General features: G+C 37.7%; 1 protein-coding gene across 1 annotated transcript; it reads right to left on the reverse strand.

The window, feature by feature from the left end:
* Window positions 1-5,092: 5,092 nt before the first annotated feature.
* Su(P) (prostaglandin E synthase Su(P)) lies at window positions 5,093-18,564 on the reverse strand. The gene is made up of 10 exons (XM_022834458.2): window positions 18,468-18,564; window positions 10,914-11,205; window positions 9,730-9,893; window positions 9,403-9,477; window positions 9,018-9,152; window positions 8,360-8,485; window positions 7,694-7,879; window positions 7,201-7,314; window positions 6,629-6,730; window positions 5,093-6,337 (listed from the first exon to the last, which is right to left on the reverse strand). The coding sequence occupies exons 2-10, from the start codon at window positions 11,086-11,088 to the stop codon at window positions 6,209-6,211; spliced, it is 1,206 nt and encodes a 401-aa protein (XP_022690193.1). The 5' UTR covers window positions 11,089-11,205; window positions 18,468-18,564; the 3' UTR covers window positions 5,093-6,208.
* Window positions 18,565-19,377: the final 813 nt, after the last annotated feature.

Genomic DNA, 19,377 nt, shown 5'->3' on the forward strand with positions numbered 1-19,377 from the left:
CTGATAAATAAAGTAGATGATGAAAACTGAGGGAATAAAGGGAAAGAACAGCGAAGGTCAGTGTAAATGTTTAGCACGCCAAAAGAGTAAGCATGGCGTCTATATGTGTGTACATGGTAACACATTCATTGAAATTATGCATAGATTAGGTCTCCTAACCTAATTCTGAACTGAGGAACATTGACTAACGATAGTCTCCCAAAGGCCGATTATTTGACCAAATAAATGCTTTTGAGGTTAAACCTGATTTTCCGTATGCGTTTCTATTAATATAGGATTTTCTTTACTGACAGGTTGTAGCAGGGACAAAATTGCATTTGCCTGATTTAAGTTTGTTCTCCAGTAGCACAACCCGACAATACAGAATATTCAATAACCGAGGCAGTAACCTCTACTATTTCAGGCCAGTCTGATGACAGTACGAAGCTTTTAGCTATACGTTGGTATTCGAACTTAGTGAACTATGTAGGACAGCAAAAAGCCTTGTATTTCTGAAGAGACATCTAAGAAGACGACATCAAAGGTTATGATGAAACCGCTAATGGATTACGAAAAACGATTCCAAAATTCTATTCAGGACAAACGTCGTGTCTTACAAGAAATTCTGATCGTAGGTAGCAATCCCGAGCGTTTCAAACGTCTTTTTTTTTTTTCTTTTTTTCTACATAGCGCACGCGCCTCATAAATGCGCTGTCATTTTCTTGTTTGATGAACAGACTTTAATTTCGACACCTAAAAGACGCACTCCATCCCGGTCAACCGTTCACGGTCGATGAGAACCTCGAGTAGCAAACAGCTCGTCACGTAGCCAAGAATATAGACTACGAACAAGGTTTTCGATTGCCTGTCAACATCGCGCTTAACACCAGCCAACACGCGGCCGCGATGACAAACTGCTACGTGGAAGTCCTATCGGCAAAACGAAAAGTGTGGTCTCTACATCGACATAAAGCAGAAGATGAGATGGGTTGTTCCAAGAGGTAAGCGCAAGATCAAATTTCTACCTACGAAAGAAACTATGATTTACGGTTCATGGTACTGAAAGGATTTTACACAGTGGAAAGAAACTCAGAAAAATAAGAAAATAATCTACCTAAAAAGAATTTATACAGGTTGTGTAGTCGTATGTCTCGATGGCGGGACTTGCATCGACAATCTCTCGGATATTTTAACTAGACAACTGACCGTTGAAGCGGTCCCATCAATGCTACAAATGCGCATCTCTGGACGCATCGTACTAGTAACCATGAACATGGCTTTGCTCGTTACGAGAGCGATTACAAATCTTAGCGTCGATATTTCTATAAAAGGTAATAGACTTGGACCACAAGGACAAATTAGACTAGAGACTCCGAAAGAGCTTCTTATATGGTTACCGTGCTGTTTTAAAGCTCTATTGGAGAGATCCTAGGTCTTCACATCGTCTGGGCCACTTTCAGTAAGATGGGTCCTTGATGATACACCAAGGACTTTATTCCAAGGACCTATTTACATATAAGCAATAGTCGGAATGTAAAGGAAAAAGGACAAAACAAAGTGATCGTTCCCGGTTGGTTGAAATCACTTTGTAAAGATTTGAGTGGGAGGTCCATTTGTATTCACGAGATCCTGCGCCGACGAATTATCGCTTTCTTCGATTACTGACAAATTAAATTACTGGTATGTAAATGTATAGAATTTTCTATACATATATATACAGATAGGAAAATTCTAGTGGAACGAATATATCGTTGAGGTATGGCAGAAAAACATAGCAGACGATATACGAAATGAATGTATTATTACAATGTAAATAATTAAATATATTATTTGTATATTATTTTTCAAACCAGCTCTTGTTGATTAATAGCAATTCAGTGACTATATTTTCGTGGTTTAGGCATTCACCAGAAGTAATCACTGTCAAGAGTGATTTTTTAGATTGCAAATGGTTGTGCTGTATTTTCGCAAAACAATATCTGGAAATATCATCACAGAAGTGCGAATACAACGGTCAGTACTTTATACCCCTGAGTTCAATCAATTAAATACACTTCCATTGAGTCAAGGATTGAATTTATGCAACTATTCAATTTAACTATATGATATGAAGCATTATATACTAAATATTTGATCATATCTAATAATATCAGGACTACATTGGTGTTTAGGAGACACCTACATAAACTTATTCATTTCGTCTGTGCCCGCAATGGATGAAAGAAGTGGGTCACTACAAAGGTATTTTTTCAGTAAATACTATATAACTTTTTTTAGCATTTGTACGATTCTCTTTGGTGGGCGTTGTATTGTTTGTTTTTTTGATTGCAATGACACCCTTTTAATGAACCTGTACTAGATTTGTCTGGTGGCGTTAATAGAGTACGGTTTTCGAATCTCATAAATGTGTGTACTATAAATTTAGGTTATACTAAGTGTTTATGTAGGTCTTACATGGAAGTCGATCTTTTCAGGACTGGACGTCTTCCTTTTTTAAAATCTGTAGATTTACTATGTGCCTATGATTGTTTCGACTGTCACGTGTGCAGTTAATAATAAATGCTGATAAATTGGATTGCTTTAGCGGCAGGCTGGTAAGGGTGGTGAATTCACAACTATGAGCGCTCCAGTTTGCTTCCCAATTGAGACTTAGTGATTTTTTTTTTAAATACTTGACTTTTTAATTCAAATTTACCGTAGACTTAGTTTGACATTATATACCTTACTGCCATTATATCTGAAGTTCCTTTTTACCGTGACTGATTTATGACAAAAGTATCGATGCTGAGATTTACATCTTCAAAATTATTAGTATTTTCAAAAACATCATCACCATATCTTTTCGTTGGTGCCAAACGTGTTTTATGGTTGATGGTAGCTACTTCAAGCACCAAAAAAAGACCTAAGAAATTTAAAATGTTTCACTAACCACGGCTAGCTATTTAAACTAATTTTAAATGAATATTAAACGTAAAAACAACTCTTATCTACATGCACATGTATAGGCTGCTTCTCCTCCATTGGCAAAATGCTATTTGTTATGAGCTTCATCATCCCTTTGAAGTCTGAATTCGAGATATCCAAAAAATATTCACTCTACATATTAGATAATAATGATTGTTACAATATCTGCTAATAAACATAACGTACATTTATTAATAGAGAGATTCTTTTCTAATTTCTTATCTAGAAAAGCTGTTTTGAGAGCGTTATCCTGGCGTTATAATTTCCATTACATTAGAATAATCCTTGACACCCCAGGAAGACCGTGTAAGGAACAATTTATGTAACCCCATAATGACGGCACAAGATATGTCCCAGTATCTTGGGATCTAGTAGGATACAGGCATACAAAGTCTGACATTCTGGATCATTTAGGTGTTTTTCCTTTTTGGAAGGAACCCATATGTACTGTATGAGTAGCATCAGAAACGTAGATTAAGCCAAATAACATCGTTTAGTCGGATATTCTTAAACGTGGTCGGTTCGCCACAACACAGTGAAGAACTTAATGGCAACTTCTCTTCGGTGTTCATTGACAGCCCTCCAACTATACGCTTTTATATCAATTCAACCAATCATGGAGAAGGTCATCTTTAGCATCGTAATAGCATGTTAAACATAGAAAGTTCCGCAAGTTTCATCGGTATCGTAACGCTGCCTACTGACAAAGTTACAGGAATTCTCGAAAACAAGGCATATTCTGCCGGAAAACACAAGGCTAAATGAAATAATCCGTTTGGAATGTCGTGAAAAAATTATAGTCTCAATGATTGTTAAATCTACCAACAAGTATTCGTCGTATCTACCTCCGGGCTTCGAGTTTTAACGCCCGGTATCGCCGTTAGACATTCCATCAAACGGCTGGCCCTCACCACACAATCGAAGTGTGTTTATGCCTGGATTTGAACCTAGACCACAAGGTCTCCTTAAGACTAGCACGCTATTATTTCCTTGTTTTATATTACCCTTAAGATTCCTACTACTATTTATTATCGTGCTATAATGAGGACCTATTTACTTATCGTGCCTAGTACCCTTAAACTTAATTTATTGACGTTATCAGCCATAGAGTTCACTCGGCCAGTAAATTATGCAATAACACCACATTTCGTTATTTTTTAATAAAAAGACCCGAATTTTATATCAAAACCTTTGATTGACTATTACCACCGAACCTGTTGTTTTATTCTAAGATATATATTGGCTACGAATTAGATCTGCACATTAAGTAGTTGTTCGATGTACTGAATTGACGGTACTCAAGTCTAGATTAGCACGGGGCAGCGGGTGTTAAATTGGGCAATGAACTGTATGCACTGCGTTTAGTCTTTAAGATTATTCAAATCCGACAAACTACCCTTAGAAGCGGTTCCACAGTGAAGTGTACATAGACTATACTCACGGAGGGCATCCCAGGGCGTTCCACTGACTACGAGAATATACCACCATAATAAAGGCAAATTTCTATTATATTGTTCAACCTATAGTTAGACTACGCTGTATTTTGATTCGTGAATAATGGATAAATGATTCCAACAGAAATTGTTAGATTATGATGATGATAATAATAATAACTGTATATATAATTATACAATCTGACCTAGCCTATCAAAAGTGTAAGTGATAGGAGCAAGTGCAAATCCAACACAAGCTTCATAAAAATTAAACTCATTTATAACGCTTAACTCTTTTAAGCAAATGCAGTGAACTCTGCACAGGCTACCTATCGTCGAATCTGACCAATAAATAGCCACTCTTAAAATGGTAAAGATTGCCTAAAATTACCCCTAATATTTTACTTGTGGCGTATTTTGTTATGTTCCAATTATGATTTGTCTCTAGCGTAAACAAGCAGGCGAGAGAAAGAGCCTACTTACCGAGGTAAAGAAAGAATGCCAAATCAAACGTATACATTAATAGGCTAGAATAGTCCAAATAGCATACGGTTGTACAGCCTAAAACGTGAACTGATCATTTTTACTTACGTTCTCAATAGGCTTTGGCATCTATTTCAAATATGCGTAGGGTTAATAGCCATCCTTGTTACGGATAAACTTTACAGATATAATAAAGACTGTAACACAAACATCGCAAAGCACAATATCATGACTTCGAATCAAATCAAATCCTCCAATATTTATTTTAACATATTCAGTTACTCAGTACCACATCACCCCTTTGGAATACACTGACCGCTCGGTCTATACAGTATTGTTTTAGATAGATGCCAGGAATCTAACCCATTATGTACATTTTAAAACAAGTCAATTAAATGAACAATTATAATCCTACACGGGAAATGTTGTAACGTACTTCCTGACAATTTGAAACTGTATGATCAAATGATATCAAAGAATATAACCGTTGTGCCTACACATAACCGTAGAGTAGACGGCTGATTGAAAGGTTTGACATTAATTTGAATATCTATATGATGACTACTTTATTTATTACTAAAGTCTAGAAATCTCCAAAAGTAAATTTCTAACATCTACGTGAAAAATTGTTGGTAGCCAGCTCAACTAATGCTAATAGATATTTTCATTTTGCGATCTAAACTAAGCTGGATACAAAAAGAAAAGGTTTTTTTCTCGCAAAGCTAAAACACAGTTTATTCTCCGTTTCTATTTTACCGTGACCTATATATATGGTACGCTCTAAATCTCAATAATGCAGGATCGCATTAGTCGATCGGTAAGTAATAAAGGCAATTCTAGCATATGGCCATCAACTGTATATATTTGGAGGGTTTTGCCTCATATTTCTATTTTTTAAGTATAGCTTTTCACTGCAGAAACTTCGTAAGAGAGGTTAATGATCTCAATCATAATTAAATTCAGTTGCATACGGTAGCTCCATCTGCAACTGTATAAGTAGAAAAAAGCTCAAAAAACTATTGTCATAAAAAACTTGAATTGTCATTCGGTGATTTTCTTTGGCCTTGTGTTCGTTCTTGATATTTCATTTGTTATTGTAGCCCGAATCAGCTAGGCAAGTTATTAACTGTGAGCAGACAGTGGACCATCAGCCGATAAACGACGTCATGTCTCGATTTCATCGAATGGAAGGAATTGAAGACGCAATATGCTTATGCTCACAGTATAGATGCTTAATAATAATACACTATCGATGCCCCTTGACAACTCTAATTACGTTCTAGCGGCCTTTCGCGATAGCTTATAAACAGTGTTGAAAGACCAAAGACATACATAGGTCCAACATATGTTTAATAAGTTGGATCAGTTCTCTGCGTAGCGGTTTTCATATCGTTAAACCATCGTTGAATTTTAGTATGTTTCAACACGTCGTCGAATGCCGCACATCCTTCGACAGAGCTCAAAACACCAAATACGGCCTACAAAAATACATACCAAAGTTATTGTTAAAAAAAACAACAGAACAATGGAGATCAGTACGATTATACCAGTTTTTTGCATCTCGCAACTAACAATTATGAAGTCAGCTTACGATACTATAAACCTTGAAAAAACTGCATTTTTATAAAACCGTTAAACTCTGAATTTTTTCTGAGAAATTTTTCTAAAAAAAAATTTCTCTGAGTATCGAGTAAGCACTTGTTTCATCAGACCACATTTACAGTAAGAGACTTATATTTTTACTTTAGTTTTATGCTTTTCACACTGACCAAGTCGGCGAGATTAGGCCTTTTGCCGCCAGCAAATTTGCCATTTCCCAAATAATCGGTCCACGTATCGCACGCTTCGTAGAAACTCAACCGCACATCCTCCTGCAACATAAGTCGAAGTACATATTGAGGTCTGAACATGCAGAGCAATTCACTAACTGGAATATGCCAACTTTATCTATAATATGATTTCAGTCTACAATAGTAGTACAATAATATTGAACAATCTTGTATGTCTGGACTTCACCTTTGAAAGCACAGGATCACGTTTTTCTTTATAGATAAACATTTCAAAGCAAAATAAAGAATGTTAATAAACAAACTTCCAGAGACAACTGGGCAGAAGTTACTACATAGAAGATATAGATTACTATAGAAAAGTGAAAATAAAGACACACAGATTTATATACGAACGTTTAGTTATAAATACAATTAAATTATTAAGCGTTCAGTTTCACTGAACGAAACGAAGTAGCGGGTTAGTGAAAACACAAAGAATCCAAGCAGATACATACTCGCGCGAGCAGATAATGCGTTTAGTTTCGTCCATCCACGCTGGTAGTACTTCTTACCTTGAGATTATATTTTTTCTGTAAGCGTTTTCCGACCAAGTACATCGCAGCGGCACCTACATAAATAACAAGGTAACGCTCCCACGCTGGAAATAGCTTTTTCCAGTCGCCGACCTGCCAAAACAAATTTCTATAAGAATTTAACGAACATGACGTATTTTTTTATTGTATAGTTAGCGAGTTTCCAAAAAAGTTACCCCGCTTGAGGGTGACTTAAAGTCAGTTGAGAAAACTAGACGGACCGTCATTTTAGCTTGACTAATTCTAATCATCAGAAACTTCGGGTATGAACTCTGGTTTTGGGTCAGAACACTGGTAACGAATCAGAAGCAAAATTATTGTCGGCTGACTTGGCTTATAGTTCTTTTTGAAAAACGTCAATTACGATTGATTTTAGTAATGTACACTGTAAGCAATTTCAAAGAAATTGAGAAGAATAAACGCAATTACTATATGTTGATAAATACAATTATTGCTTAAGCCAAACGCATACATCGCTAAAATAGTTGAATGCCTGTAACGCTTCCGTTGGCGAGCGATAGACGTTAGGCGAGAGAACATGAACAAGATGATCGTCTGCCCAGCGACGCCATTTGATTTCACTGCTAACGGCATCTTCATTAAGCGTCTCTTCTCGGGGATCATATATTAGATTATACTTGTTGAACACTTCCAATACCTAAAATCATATGGAAGAAGAAAACCTTTTTTTAAGTAATACAAGTATTTTGTAATTTTTACTTTACTAAAGGACAACATAATTAACTCGCATTCGGTGTTTCGCGAACACAAAGATCGAACTCCTACTTTTTAATAAGAAGAGTGTACTAGAGCATAACCAGATATATTCTGTATAAATTCGAAACATGGTTTTACAAAATTACTTCATCGGCATTGCTCGTAAGTGGGCTTGCTATACCCAAGTAGCGACATCCTTTATTTGACTAATATGTCATAAAAACTTAACCTTTCTAGTTATTTTTTTTACACGCCTAATTTGCTATAAGATTTTCAGCATCTTCCGATTTCCCATTATTTTAATGTCAACATGTTTTGCGTAAGATGTATGACCTACAAGTAATCTTACGCTGGTATAGAGAATGTCCGATTGTCATAGATTTAGCATTTTGGCTTACTGTTGATTTTTAACTTAATTTACCTCCTTCCCTTTGGGATCTTTGGTTTTCATTGGTTGGTAGAGATTGAGGTAAGCCTGTATTCCTGGCTCGCTATTTAGACGATAACTTTGCAGTATGCTTATGATCGCCGACGATTCGTTGAGTTGCTGAATAGATGAAAAATTAAAAAAAAAGATGCGGTTCATATATATTACTTACGTTTTCCTACTTACTATGCACATGTGAACAAAATTAAGGTAGTCACTCCTTCACAAGCAGCTATGTATCGACTGAACCTTACATTTTAAAAAAAAATTGATCAATAATGATGTTATATGACATATCCAATCATAACCGTGCCATATCTGCTAAGCACTTTATGCTATAAACGATGTATTTTTAATTGTAGTGTTTGCACTTCCCCTAAACAAACAGGCATTAATGAATAGCACTACTAGAGTAAAATTTGTACACTACTGACTCATGTGAAGACAAAAGTAAATTATGGCACAAAAGCATTTATAAGAGGCTTATGTTTCAGCCTTCACATTCACCTGTCGGTTAAACAAGGTGAAAGTAGATCACAAGTCTTAACCTTGTGAGGAGCAAGTGATTAACAGGCATCAATGCAAACTTCTCAAGCATTTATTGAAACCAAATATCGTTTAGAGCATTCTAACGTCGTTCATGCGCACTTACCCAACAATTGTTCCCTTCTCTCAAAAGCACGATGGGCACCTTTTTATAGGTGGAGAATTTTATTTGCTGCCGAAGAACAGGTTCTACCTCAACGATGTCATACGGAATTCCATGATAATCCAGAAAAGCTCGCACCTGGAATGAGTTTATTGCAGAGTTCTCTAAAATCTAGAACGACAAAATGTTTTTTTTGTGAAAGCCTATCGCGTCATGAGAATCGCTTGCTTGGTTACTGACATATATTGTTCTGAAGAGTTTTCATAGATACATTGAATTACCTATACGACATGTAAAACTTTTTTTTAAAAGTTTTTTTTGTCGATACTTTGCAAATTATCGATAGGAAAGCACTAATATGGGCTACGTCATTGCTGTATTAATTTACCTTGCAGCAGAATGGGCATGTTTGGTACTGAAATAAGGTAAGCCTGATTCCAGGAAGAGGTTGAGCTCCCGATACCTGCATTAAATGATGTTCATGTTATGTATATATATATACATAATACATGTTTTTAAGGCTCCTTTAAGATATTAGACTATAAGTTTATAAGTGAAATTGTTGAAAATCACACAAAAACACTATAATGAGTTCGCAAAAAGTACTTGAACGCTTAAACGGCATCAGTTATTTTCGAAATCATCTATGCAAACGCTAGAAGTTATGTTATCGCTGTTTCGAAAACTGACGCATGTTCATGCGAATGTAACAAACCTTCCTTGCGATAGGCACATTTGGAGGTTCCTTAATATTTTTCCAGCTTGCAGGTTCGACCTCCTGAGCTTGAACTATGAGAGGTGTATTCGCATTGCCTGTGGATTTCTGCGGTGAATCCTCCACTGCTGGTGAAGCTGCTGACAATTTCCAATGCAGGGTACCTAAGACCGCCGTAGGAAATGACATAGTGTAATAATTAGTACAGACTATAAGGTAATCATTTGTGCACAACTATACGAGTGATACAATAAATATACGCTACAGCCTTTACGCAATCTATTAATGCAGTGATCATTTGTGTTGCTTATACTATCAACTACTTTAAAATTCAGTTTCAAAAGCTAGTCCTTTTATTGTCGACATCTTATTTGATGAGTTTTATAGAACAATCCCTAAAATAAGCTTGACTAAACAATTTATAGTACTTTTGAAGTGATTTTCGAAGGATATATGTAAACAATAGTCTACGTCGATTAGAATATAATAAAAATAATAATGAACAAAGTTTTAGAAAATGAGACCTATTGAAATAAACATTCTATCATCTATGTTGCTACATAACAAAAATATCATGATACTAGTCGGCATATTCAATCCATATATAGACATAGCAGCGTATAATGACCCTTTGTTTACCACTAAGTATTTTTAGGATAGTGTACTAGTAATAAAAACAGCGACTATGTGGAGAGCTAATTGTTCAGACTTACCGACTACCCGACCCTGCGTGAGTTCGCTTACTCCAAAATTCGTTGGGAGAGATACATAACATGCACACCGGCGTAAATGACTAAATGGTCCTTTAGAATAGTTAAAATACATTTAAGCATTGTTTCGACGGGCCACACTAATGGCTTAAGTTTTTCTTTAGTGTAGGCAAATTGACTTTTTATTGGGTTTTACAGAAAGTACCATTAACACTAAACAATGCATGTCAGCTTCTTATGAGCTTATGACTTGTGCTCAAGTTTTGGTAACCTTTAAAGGGCCGTTAACTTCACAACAGACGTTTTGATAACAGAAGCTATATTTAGTTATCGTGTCAAGCAAAATAGCTTACATTTAATTGACAAAGGACATCTAAGAGGCCTCCTGGGCTATCGCCTACTGTTCGACATCGCACTTCGGGACATCAGGGCTGTAACTCTTCGTTATGTGGAATACGAAAGATGGGTGCTTACCGGATAGGGCACCAAAGACAGCAGCTCCTGCTGCAACAGCTGCAGGTTTCTTCCACCACTTCCAGGCCGTGCCATGGGCAGAAGTTGAGGAACAGCGAGCCCCCAAAGCAAATGCATTGGGCCCCAAGCCTCGAAGAACCGCGCGAGAACAAAGCGGCATCATGCGAGTGGCCATCTTGCATCTGAGAGAACATGGAGACTTCGAGAGAAGGTTCACCTTAGTTGTTCCAACGACAGCTGACCGAGAGCCGAGCTTAACGACAACGATGCAGAAGTGTTTATATTCGTCTCTCTATATATAATCAGCGTATTTTAGTAAATTAATCAACGACTTGTTTCCTTTTTAGCAAAATAATGTCATAAGAGTCTATATAGATAACAGAAATTATAGCGTAAAATATAGACACCAATCAGAGTAAATTGGATTGGTGCTATATTTTATTCTTGGATTTCCTGTAATAAATATCCAATCGAGGTTCAATGGCCACTTTGCCTAATAGGGGCTATAACGTAAGGTCATTATATATTTTCGATAGCGATTTGCTTTAATATCTTAAAATGATTTACAAACATAAACCTACATTAGTATTTTCTTCGGCCTATGGGATGAACTTGTCTACAGTCAATCTAACATAACGAGTATTGCTTTCATTATAAACTAAATATCACAAATATATTCTTCTCGTGCACGTAAATATCGTCATTTGGACATGGGGGCTTAAACCGACCGCGCCTGGCCCTTTCACCAGGAAGAATTGTTCGCTCAATAAAATTTTCAAAAAACGTCGGACTTCATTATCTCTTTTTCAATTATTTCTACATTTTATGGCAGATCGATTTAAATACAAACACTTTTGTTGCGTGGTGTTGTTCTATCTAAGTCATTCGATGTAGCGCGATCATGCGAATTGTCAGAATCAACAACAAAAGTAACTCAATCACATTTGAGAAATCGTTCAGATATAGAACAATTTCTAAAAAATTCTGTAAACGCAGTGTAAAATGAACACCTATTATGACATCCCTATTTAAAAAGGGAAAATAATATTATAGGTTGATAAATTTTATGTGAATGCGCTAAATAGTAATTCAGCCTTTGTAAATGTTAGAATCATCTTTTTTGAGAAAGATGGGTGATTTCGAGGATACCGTTCTTGTCCAAGATCGTTGTGTGAAGTAAAAACGTTGGATTTAAACATCTTCGTTTTGATACCAGTCTACTCTTGGATTAGTGGTGTAGTTTCAACAGTAAATCTAGGCTCTTTATATTGGTTAGCAACAAATATTGTAAACATGTCATCCCTAGCTGCCGTCCGTCTCGAGTCTCCCCTAGCCTGAATCGATCACTCCATAAATGGGAGAAAGTCTGAGGAGAATGCTTAAATTAAATCCTATTTTAATTCTACTCATAATAATATGTTGAAATGTTTTTCTACTTTAGAAAATTAATGAGTTCCCTTTAGTCATTTCCTACAATCCATTCTAGAAATTAATTAGGGTAATTACGTGAACAAAATATGCAAATACTTTTAGCAAATACGAGAATGCTATATGACTACAATAGGTTGTTACGTTCGCATCATTTTTTGTTGTCAAAGACAGAAGACTAAAAAGCTTACATATTACTAAAATAGGCGAGCACATGGAGCATATAGGGTAACGGCTAATTTTGGAAGAAGTTCTCGGACAAGTAAATACAGCCGTCTTAATAAAAATAGCCTTTAGAATAAAAAATTAAACACCAATAGATAATAGCAAGAGAAAATGATTCAACTTATAAATCTTCCATATTTCTATCATTGGTCGGAAGTGTTTACAAAACATACTATATTTTCTTTGGCACTTGTAACCCACATTCGCTATGTTTGGATTACTTTGTTTTGATTTATTTTTTTACAAAAAATTACAGCTTTTAGTAACAACTTCTAGTATCACTGTGAAAAACATCCCCAAGAGCTTTGTTTTCGAAATCTGCAGATACGTTTTTCAGTAAATCCGGTCGGGCTTGTGTTTCTATTTCATCCATTATTTGATGTAGGTTAATAATCTTAGATATTTATTTAAACTGAGCATCTGCATAAATACTTAATTCAAATTAAGATATTGGTGCTCCATGAGCACCCAAAGCTTGTTAGCTATGTAACCTAGTTACTCGAATGCCAGGGTAGAGAGAGGTCAAGAAATTTTTAGTAGTTTCGATTTAGGATAAGTTATTTCATGTAAGAAAAAACATGCTCCGAAATAACGTCAAGCCGTCATCTTACTAGTTGAACACATTTTATATAATAAGTAATGTTACAGTGGCTTTTTTCAGGGGGGTGATGTGTAAATTCTATTCGGGTTTCGCGCGTTTTCGAAGTTGCGCTTTATCATTAGGAATTTGCCATGGCTGTATGCGACCTTAGTGAACGTTTCACAACTACAGAAGTCACTAGCTTCACACTTTGTCTTTGGGTTTGGGTCGAGATTTGTTATAATAATACTTCGACATCATGGGGCACTTGTCGGCGTCTAAAAGTGCATCGCATACAGTGATAAAATAAAGTATCGATCTCTACTCTTTGTTAACGTATTTCATCTACCCCATCAACAATTATTTGCGATCTATCCATCTCTGGGACCGTTATCGCAAAACATATTGACATTTTGGTTATGCCTATTGCCACTGTGCCTGAAAAGTAACGAGTCCTTGACGATGTAATTGTTATTAGTTGATTGTTGGTCAATGACGATGTTGAGACGTTTAAATATGTGAACGTCTAAGAGATTTTGCGAACGGCTAAATTGACCGTTAGTGAGACGTTCAGTATAACTTTGTCGGTTATACCTGACTGCCGAGTTACCACGTTCTTCCCTAAAGTCAACTGTAAACAGATTCGTAAACATTTCGCTTTAAGAAATAATTGAAAAAAATGCTTTATCTAGTTAATATGGAAAAATCGAAATGGTGGGATGTTGAATTTTCACACCGTGAATTTACTTTTAGGTTTCAGTTGCTGCTCACTCTCACTTCACGCGAATAGCCAAGAAAAAAAAGGTCAAACTATTTGGTCCGCCATTTCACTGGTTTGGTTACGGCTAATTTATTGCTTAATTTCACTAATTTTTCCAGTTTTTATTCGAAAAGATTTAGAAAAGTTCGCTTCTTCTTCTTATGTTATCTTCCGAGTGTATGCTATGATATATTGCCCTGTTCGACGTCCGATTCTAATGGATTCGCTGACCTTAGCAGATAAAATATTGAGCGTAATTGTAAATCCTTAAGACAGTTCTTTTAGTATGTAGCCCTGAAACTGTTGAAATTGTTATGAGCATAAACTTTTCACCATAGAGTCCAATTCACAAACAAAAAAACGAAATTACTACAGTCTTTTTCGTAATATATATATAAACTTCCGAAGTGCTCTGTATATGGAAGGAATGTTACCTCGCTATAATAAAAGGCTTTCCTTCATATTGTTGTTGTTAACTTCCGATATATCGATCAAAGGCACTCTTTGTGCTGTAAAGGTACTGTATTATGAATGCAATTTCAACTCAAAAGACTTTCTCAGAAATTGATGTTCAGGATTTTAAAAAAAAGTGTATCCCTGATCCCTTCTGAACTATGCATTTCGTCGAGGCTAAAGCGCTGTTGAAACAGCCCGGGACATTTGCCTTGTGTAAGGTAATGACGCTACTGCTAAAGGGCTGTTGACGAGTACTTTGCCAAGTTTGAAAACGGGTCCAAGACCTAAAGGATGTCCCTCGCTCTAGACGACCGTCTGAGCTTGATGAAAGCCATTCGAAAGCACCTTTGAGGAAAGACAAGCGATAAGCAACTCAAAAATCGGCCGAAAGGATGAGCCACACGCACACGACGCTCACTAACTATTTCAAGTCTCTTGTACTTACAGAGAACCTTGGACACCTCATGAACTCTCTAAATCCAATAAGGAATTACGCCTTAACGTTGCATCCCAACATTACATGCAGTTTTAAACGTTACGCGGTCACAATGACTGATTTTGTCAGCAGTGGTGGGAAATGGTGTCTGTACGTCGACATGAATCGGAGACCGGAACAGGTAGCTAGCTCCAGGAGACCCAATAAGACCCTTACTCAAAAAAGATTACGCTCTGTGTTTGGTAAGACTACAAGGGCCTGATTCAGTGGGAATTGCACAGTTGGTTTGCACGTTTATTTGGCCCAGTTGCACAAAACAACCAGGCTATTCAAGTAAAAAGACCCGGCAAACGGGGTCATTCTCCGTGGCAATCTGAGGCCATAAAGCGCAAACATGGTCAAACTTGCGTAAATCTCGAATGGCAGGTTTTGTTGGGGTGTTGATATTCTCCCAATTTTGCGTCGACGGATTTTACTTTTTTTTTTTGCGTTGGCTGAATAATCAATCACCTTCGAGGTCTTATTTTCGAGACAGATCAACGACTCAAAACACGGTTAAAAAGCGCCTTTGAGACAAAACCTGCTACCTTCTGGTGAGACTGCACATAGCGCGTTTAGTGAGAAGATGGAATAAAAACGTGAACAATGATGAGGCAGACATAATATAATAAACTGTTGTCACAGAGATTAAAGAAATGTCGTATTCCTTAATCAGAAAAGAATTTTTTCCAACCCAGTATATTGACAAGTAATTATTTCTATGTAACTGTTTCAAGCCGACCCCAGCTATTAACAAATTTGTTTTTTGCACCATACTGTATTTACAGAGTACACTAATATTCGCCGACATCCAGTTATGGTGTTGGAATCTACTAGCCAAGCACGGTAAAACGTATAAGCTGCCAATGGTAAGTCTCAAGCTGTAATTATGTTGGCATTCTATATTGAATAGATACATTTAGCTCAGTAGCATTGTCCGCTAGCATTCGTGATTTTAGTCGCCAGGTTACGTTTTTTGGAATTTTCAACAGATAAATGAATCTTTAAAGGCATAGAGTTTTCAGTGCAGTTTTCTTACCGAGTGTAGTATACTCACCGAGAAAAAGATCAAAACCTATCCTACCCTTTAACTTTGCAGAACCTTACTCGCTTTATATATAAGGAGATGATACTATATATGATTAGTTCTCTCTCCATTTATATCAGGGTCTCAGAAATGTTAGGCGAACTAATTGATTATTTCGACATAGACGTCGGTATGTTGGGTACCTATCATCGAAAGGATTTTTTCTTCTGCGCCTTCTAAATGGCTAAGATCCATATGCTTCATTTGTTCTGCGAGATACCTGCCTAGAACCTGCCTCCGAAAGAGGTCTTCGGCCAATCTTTCGTAAGCGTTGGGTTACTGCTGATCACTAGTAAAATCACATCGTTTAGGCGACGGTTCGTGTTCATTACCATCCTGTTTAAGATCAACGATAATTCTCTTTGAAGCTTACAATGTCTTAGCTGATGTTATTCGCGGTAAAAGATTATGTGTGAGCGAAATGGTCGCGCGCCCGCCCAACTGTTGGACGCCATCGTTAACGCTCATCCCTCATGTTGAATCGATAAAAGCTTGCTGTTAGCACCACCCGAACCACTCTCCATGCTACCTGAACTATGCGGCCGTACTGCCCCGCGTACACCCGCACACATTTTTTATGGTCCTTTTGAGTATCTACCCGAGGCATAAGATGCACTAAGCGGAGTAAGACCGATTTGACTACTAATAAAGTGTTCTGTCTATCAATCTTTATTTTTTTAGTTCAAAATTAGCTCAATAGTAGAAAGAGGTAGCAAACCGATTTTCTTTACGAAACTTTTTTTTCGTTTGAAATGGGTTCGCCTATAATTGTACGTAGTTGAGCTCTGTGCACTACACAGCATCGGAAGCCCTCACTGGAGCGTCGAGTTAGTTACCCTGACCACAATAGCTAGACCTCACAACGGTGCTCATTCATTACCAGTCTGGATCGGTATGATCAAGATGCTACACACTTGCTTACGCAGGCCGTCGACTCTCACCTGTTTGCAATGATCTAAAACAACGTGTTTAAAATAAGACTAACATAAAGATATCTCTGTCGGAAAAATCATGTACTTAATGAGTGCTTTTTCCAAATTTGACTCTCCACATCTGGTTGTTGGTACAATTTTCTCTTCTAAAAGGTCTTCTAAAAAAAAAAATACTCAGGTCCTTAGGAATTTACTTGCGCTAGTCATCAATACCGTAACAGGACAGGCCGAAAGGTAGAAGTTGGTTATTGAATTCTGTGTGCGTCAAATGTCGAAACGTGAAAGCGCCATCACGCCAATGCTTTAAATGCATAGAACATTATCAACTTTCGGCTCATTTATATACAGAGAATATAGAGTACTAGAGAGGTTAGGTTCTGGATTAGCAATAACGCTTCAGTTCTTGCAGTGAGCGTTCGTTTTGCTGGTCGAAATTAAAAGAATGCACTTAGCAAGCATATACACATTTAACGTAGCACTTAATTATCGTAAAGGATATGTTTGAGAAAGCTAGAAGATAACTTTTTATGAGGGGTTTTCAAGAATTGTAGGTTTTGAAAAGATGCGGCGATGACTTTAATGCATCGTTTGCAGCAAAACGAAGCACATGTCTTACGTAAACGGGAATCGCCTTAACCATATCCGCTCATCCGTCAATAGCCTAACATCGCTACGTGAAGCTCTACAATCTGATTAGGTAAGAGTCTATGATACATGTGTGGTGCAATCTTGAATGTACGTCGTTTGTGCGCTTCCGTAAACACGCTATATCTATCCGAACAGACAACTGAATCGTCTGTTCAGTGATGGAGCGTCCAACGATTGCAGTTTCTGTGAACCAAAAGAGATAGAGCCTATGATCGCTTTACGCTATTCACTGTGTAAATGTCACGCTTAAATCGATCGACTCCACATTGCCCTTCTCTCACGTCATATCTATTTTTTTGATCGAGCCTTATGCCATGAACATAATTAAAATTTCCGCAAAAACTTTTTTCTGTAACAGCGACGTCTAATGATGTTCTAAAGCTTCTGGGCATATCTCATTGAGTTGATTGCCGTGACACGGCGTAGAAGTATCAGTTGACAAGTCCAAACAGTGATACCCTTATAAGCGACAAAGTAAGTATTGATAGAGGCCCGCCGCAACGAAACGAGCTGGTTGTTAGCCAATAGTGTGAAGTCTTCCTTCGCTTGTTTGTTTCCTTAAGCACAATTTATGTCGTTAACGGGCCATAAGCTAGCGACTTGTGGTTTCTTAGGCTGTCCAAGCCACGGGCCCGCTTTTACATGCTAAGAATTGTTTCGTAGCTTTCTCTCATTCTTTGAATAGCGCTGACGTCATATATGAATATAAACAAACACACATTCACGCACACAGTCAGAACTAATGTTCTACGACTATAGGATAGATGTGCTAGGAGCCAATCGCTTGTATTCTTTTCTTACTGAATACCGTGCAGATTTCCTCTACTTATAAAACATCGTTTAAACGATAGCTTAGTTGCATCGTTTACCGGACACACACACTATTCACCAAGACGGTCCACTGAGCCACATTGTTCTTTCACTGGCATCTGCATGAGCAGTATTTGCAGAAAAAAGGCGCACCCAATTTGACGATGATGCAACAAACCTCTCACGCTCGCTGATCGACTGGCATGAGCGTAAAGACACAAACAGATGGCCAGATGGACTTGCTGCTATACACAGGCAGCAATGTTAAAACGCATAACGCGGCGGCCAACAAGGTCATCACACTTCCGCCATCTTGACTGATAAGCGACGTCGCAACAGAGGGATCGACGCCGTTGACGGGGTACTGACGCAACCGCCGAATGACGGCGTACCCAGTATGCCCCCTCTCGTCGTAAACTGCCCAGCAGTATGACGCGTTCCTTCTGCACAAATACAAAAATAATTTCGTTTACTCGTTATTCCGTGTGACCGCAAGCACCGAATGTATATGCCGGTAGTGTCTAATGGTGCAAAAAAACTCATAGCAAAAAGGGGAGTTAAAGGGGAGGCCGACCAGCAAAAACGTGCAAAGATTGCGCGTGTGCTAAAACGCGCAGGAGTCGTCTGCTTTTCGACTGTCAATTTTCTGTGTTTCGCATCCAAGCAAATAGAACATGGCATTAAGAGTATGCGCTGGGGTAACAGTATGCTCGATGTGGGTAAGTGCACATGGACAGGACCGGACGGGGACATAAAGAGAGGGAAAAGGAAAAGAAAAAATGGTAGCGGTGGGTGAGAGCTGATTATTGTGCACGATCTACATTCATTGCTGAAGCTGCTTCTGCCTCTTCTTCGGATCCTACAGCTATTGACTTTAGAAGGTCGATGATGGCGGCGCCATCAGTGGCGCGAGCAGTAGTGGCGGGCAAAGTCCTCATGCGTTTATTGGCCACCAGAATGCCAGATCGCCTGTAAACGATGGCCGAACAGTCTGAACGTATAATGTGATATGAAAATAATGCATACGGATAATTTGCCACTTTGACGTAAGACAGAGCTGTAT

Source organism: Varroa jacobsoni, unplaced genomic scaffold (genome assembly GCF_002532875.2).
Source record: "Varroa jacobsoni isolate VJ856 unplaced genomic scaffold, vjacob_1.0 scaffold_527, whole genome shotgun sequence".
Lineage (NCBI taxonomy): Eukaryota > Metazoa > Arthropoda > Arachnida > Mesostigmata > Varroidae > Varroa > Varroa jacobsoni.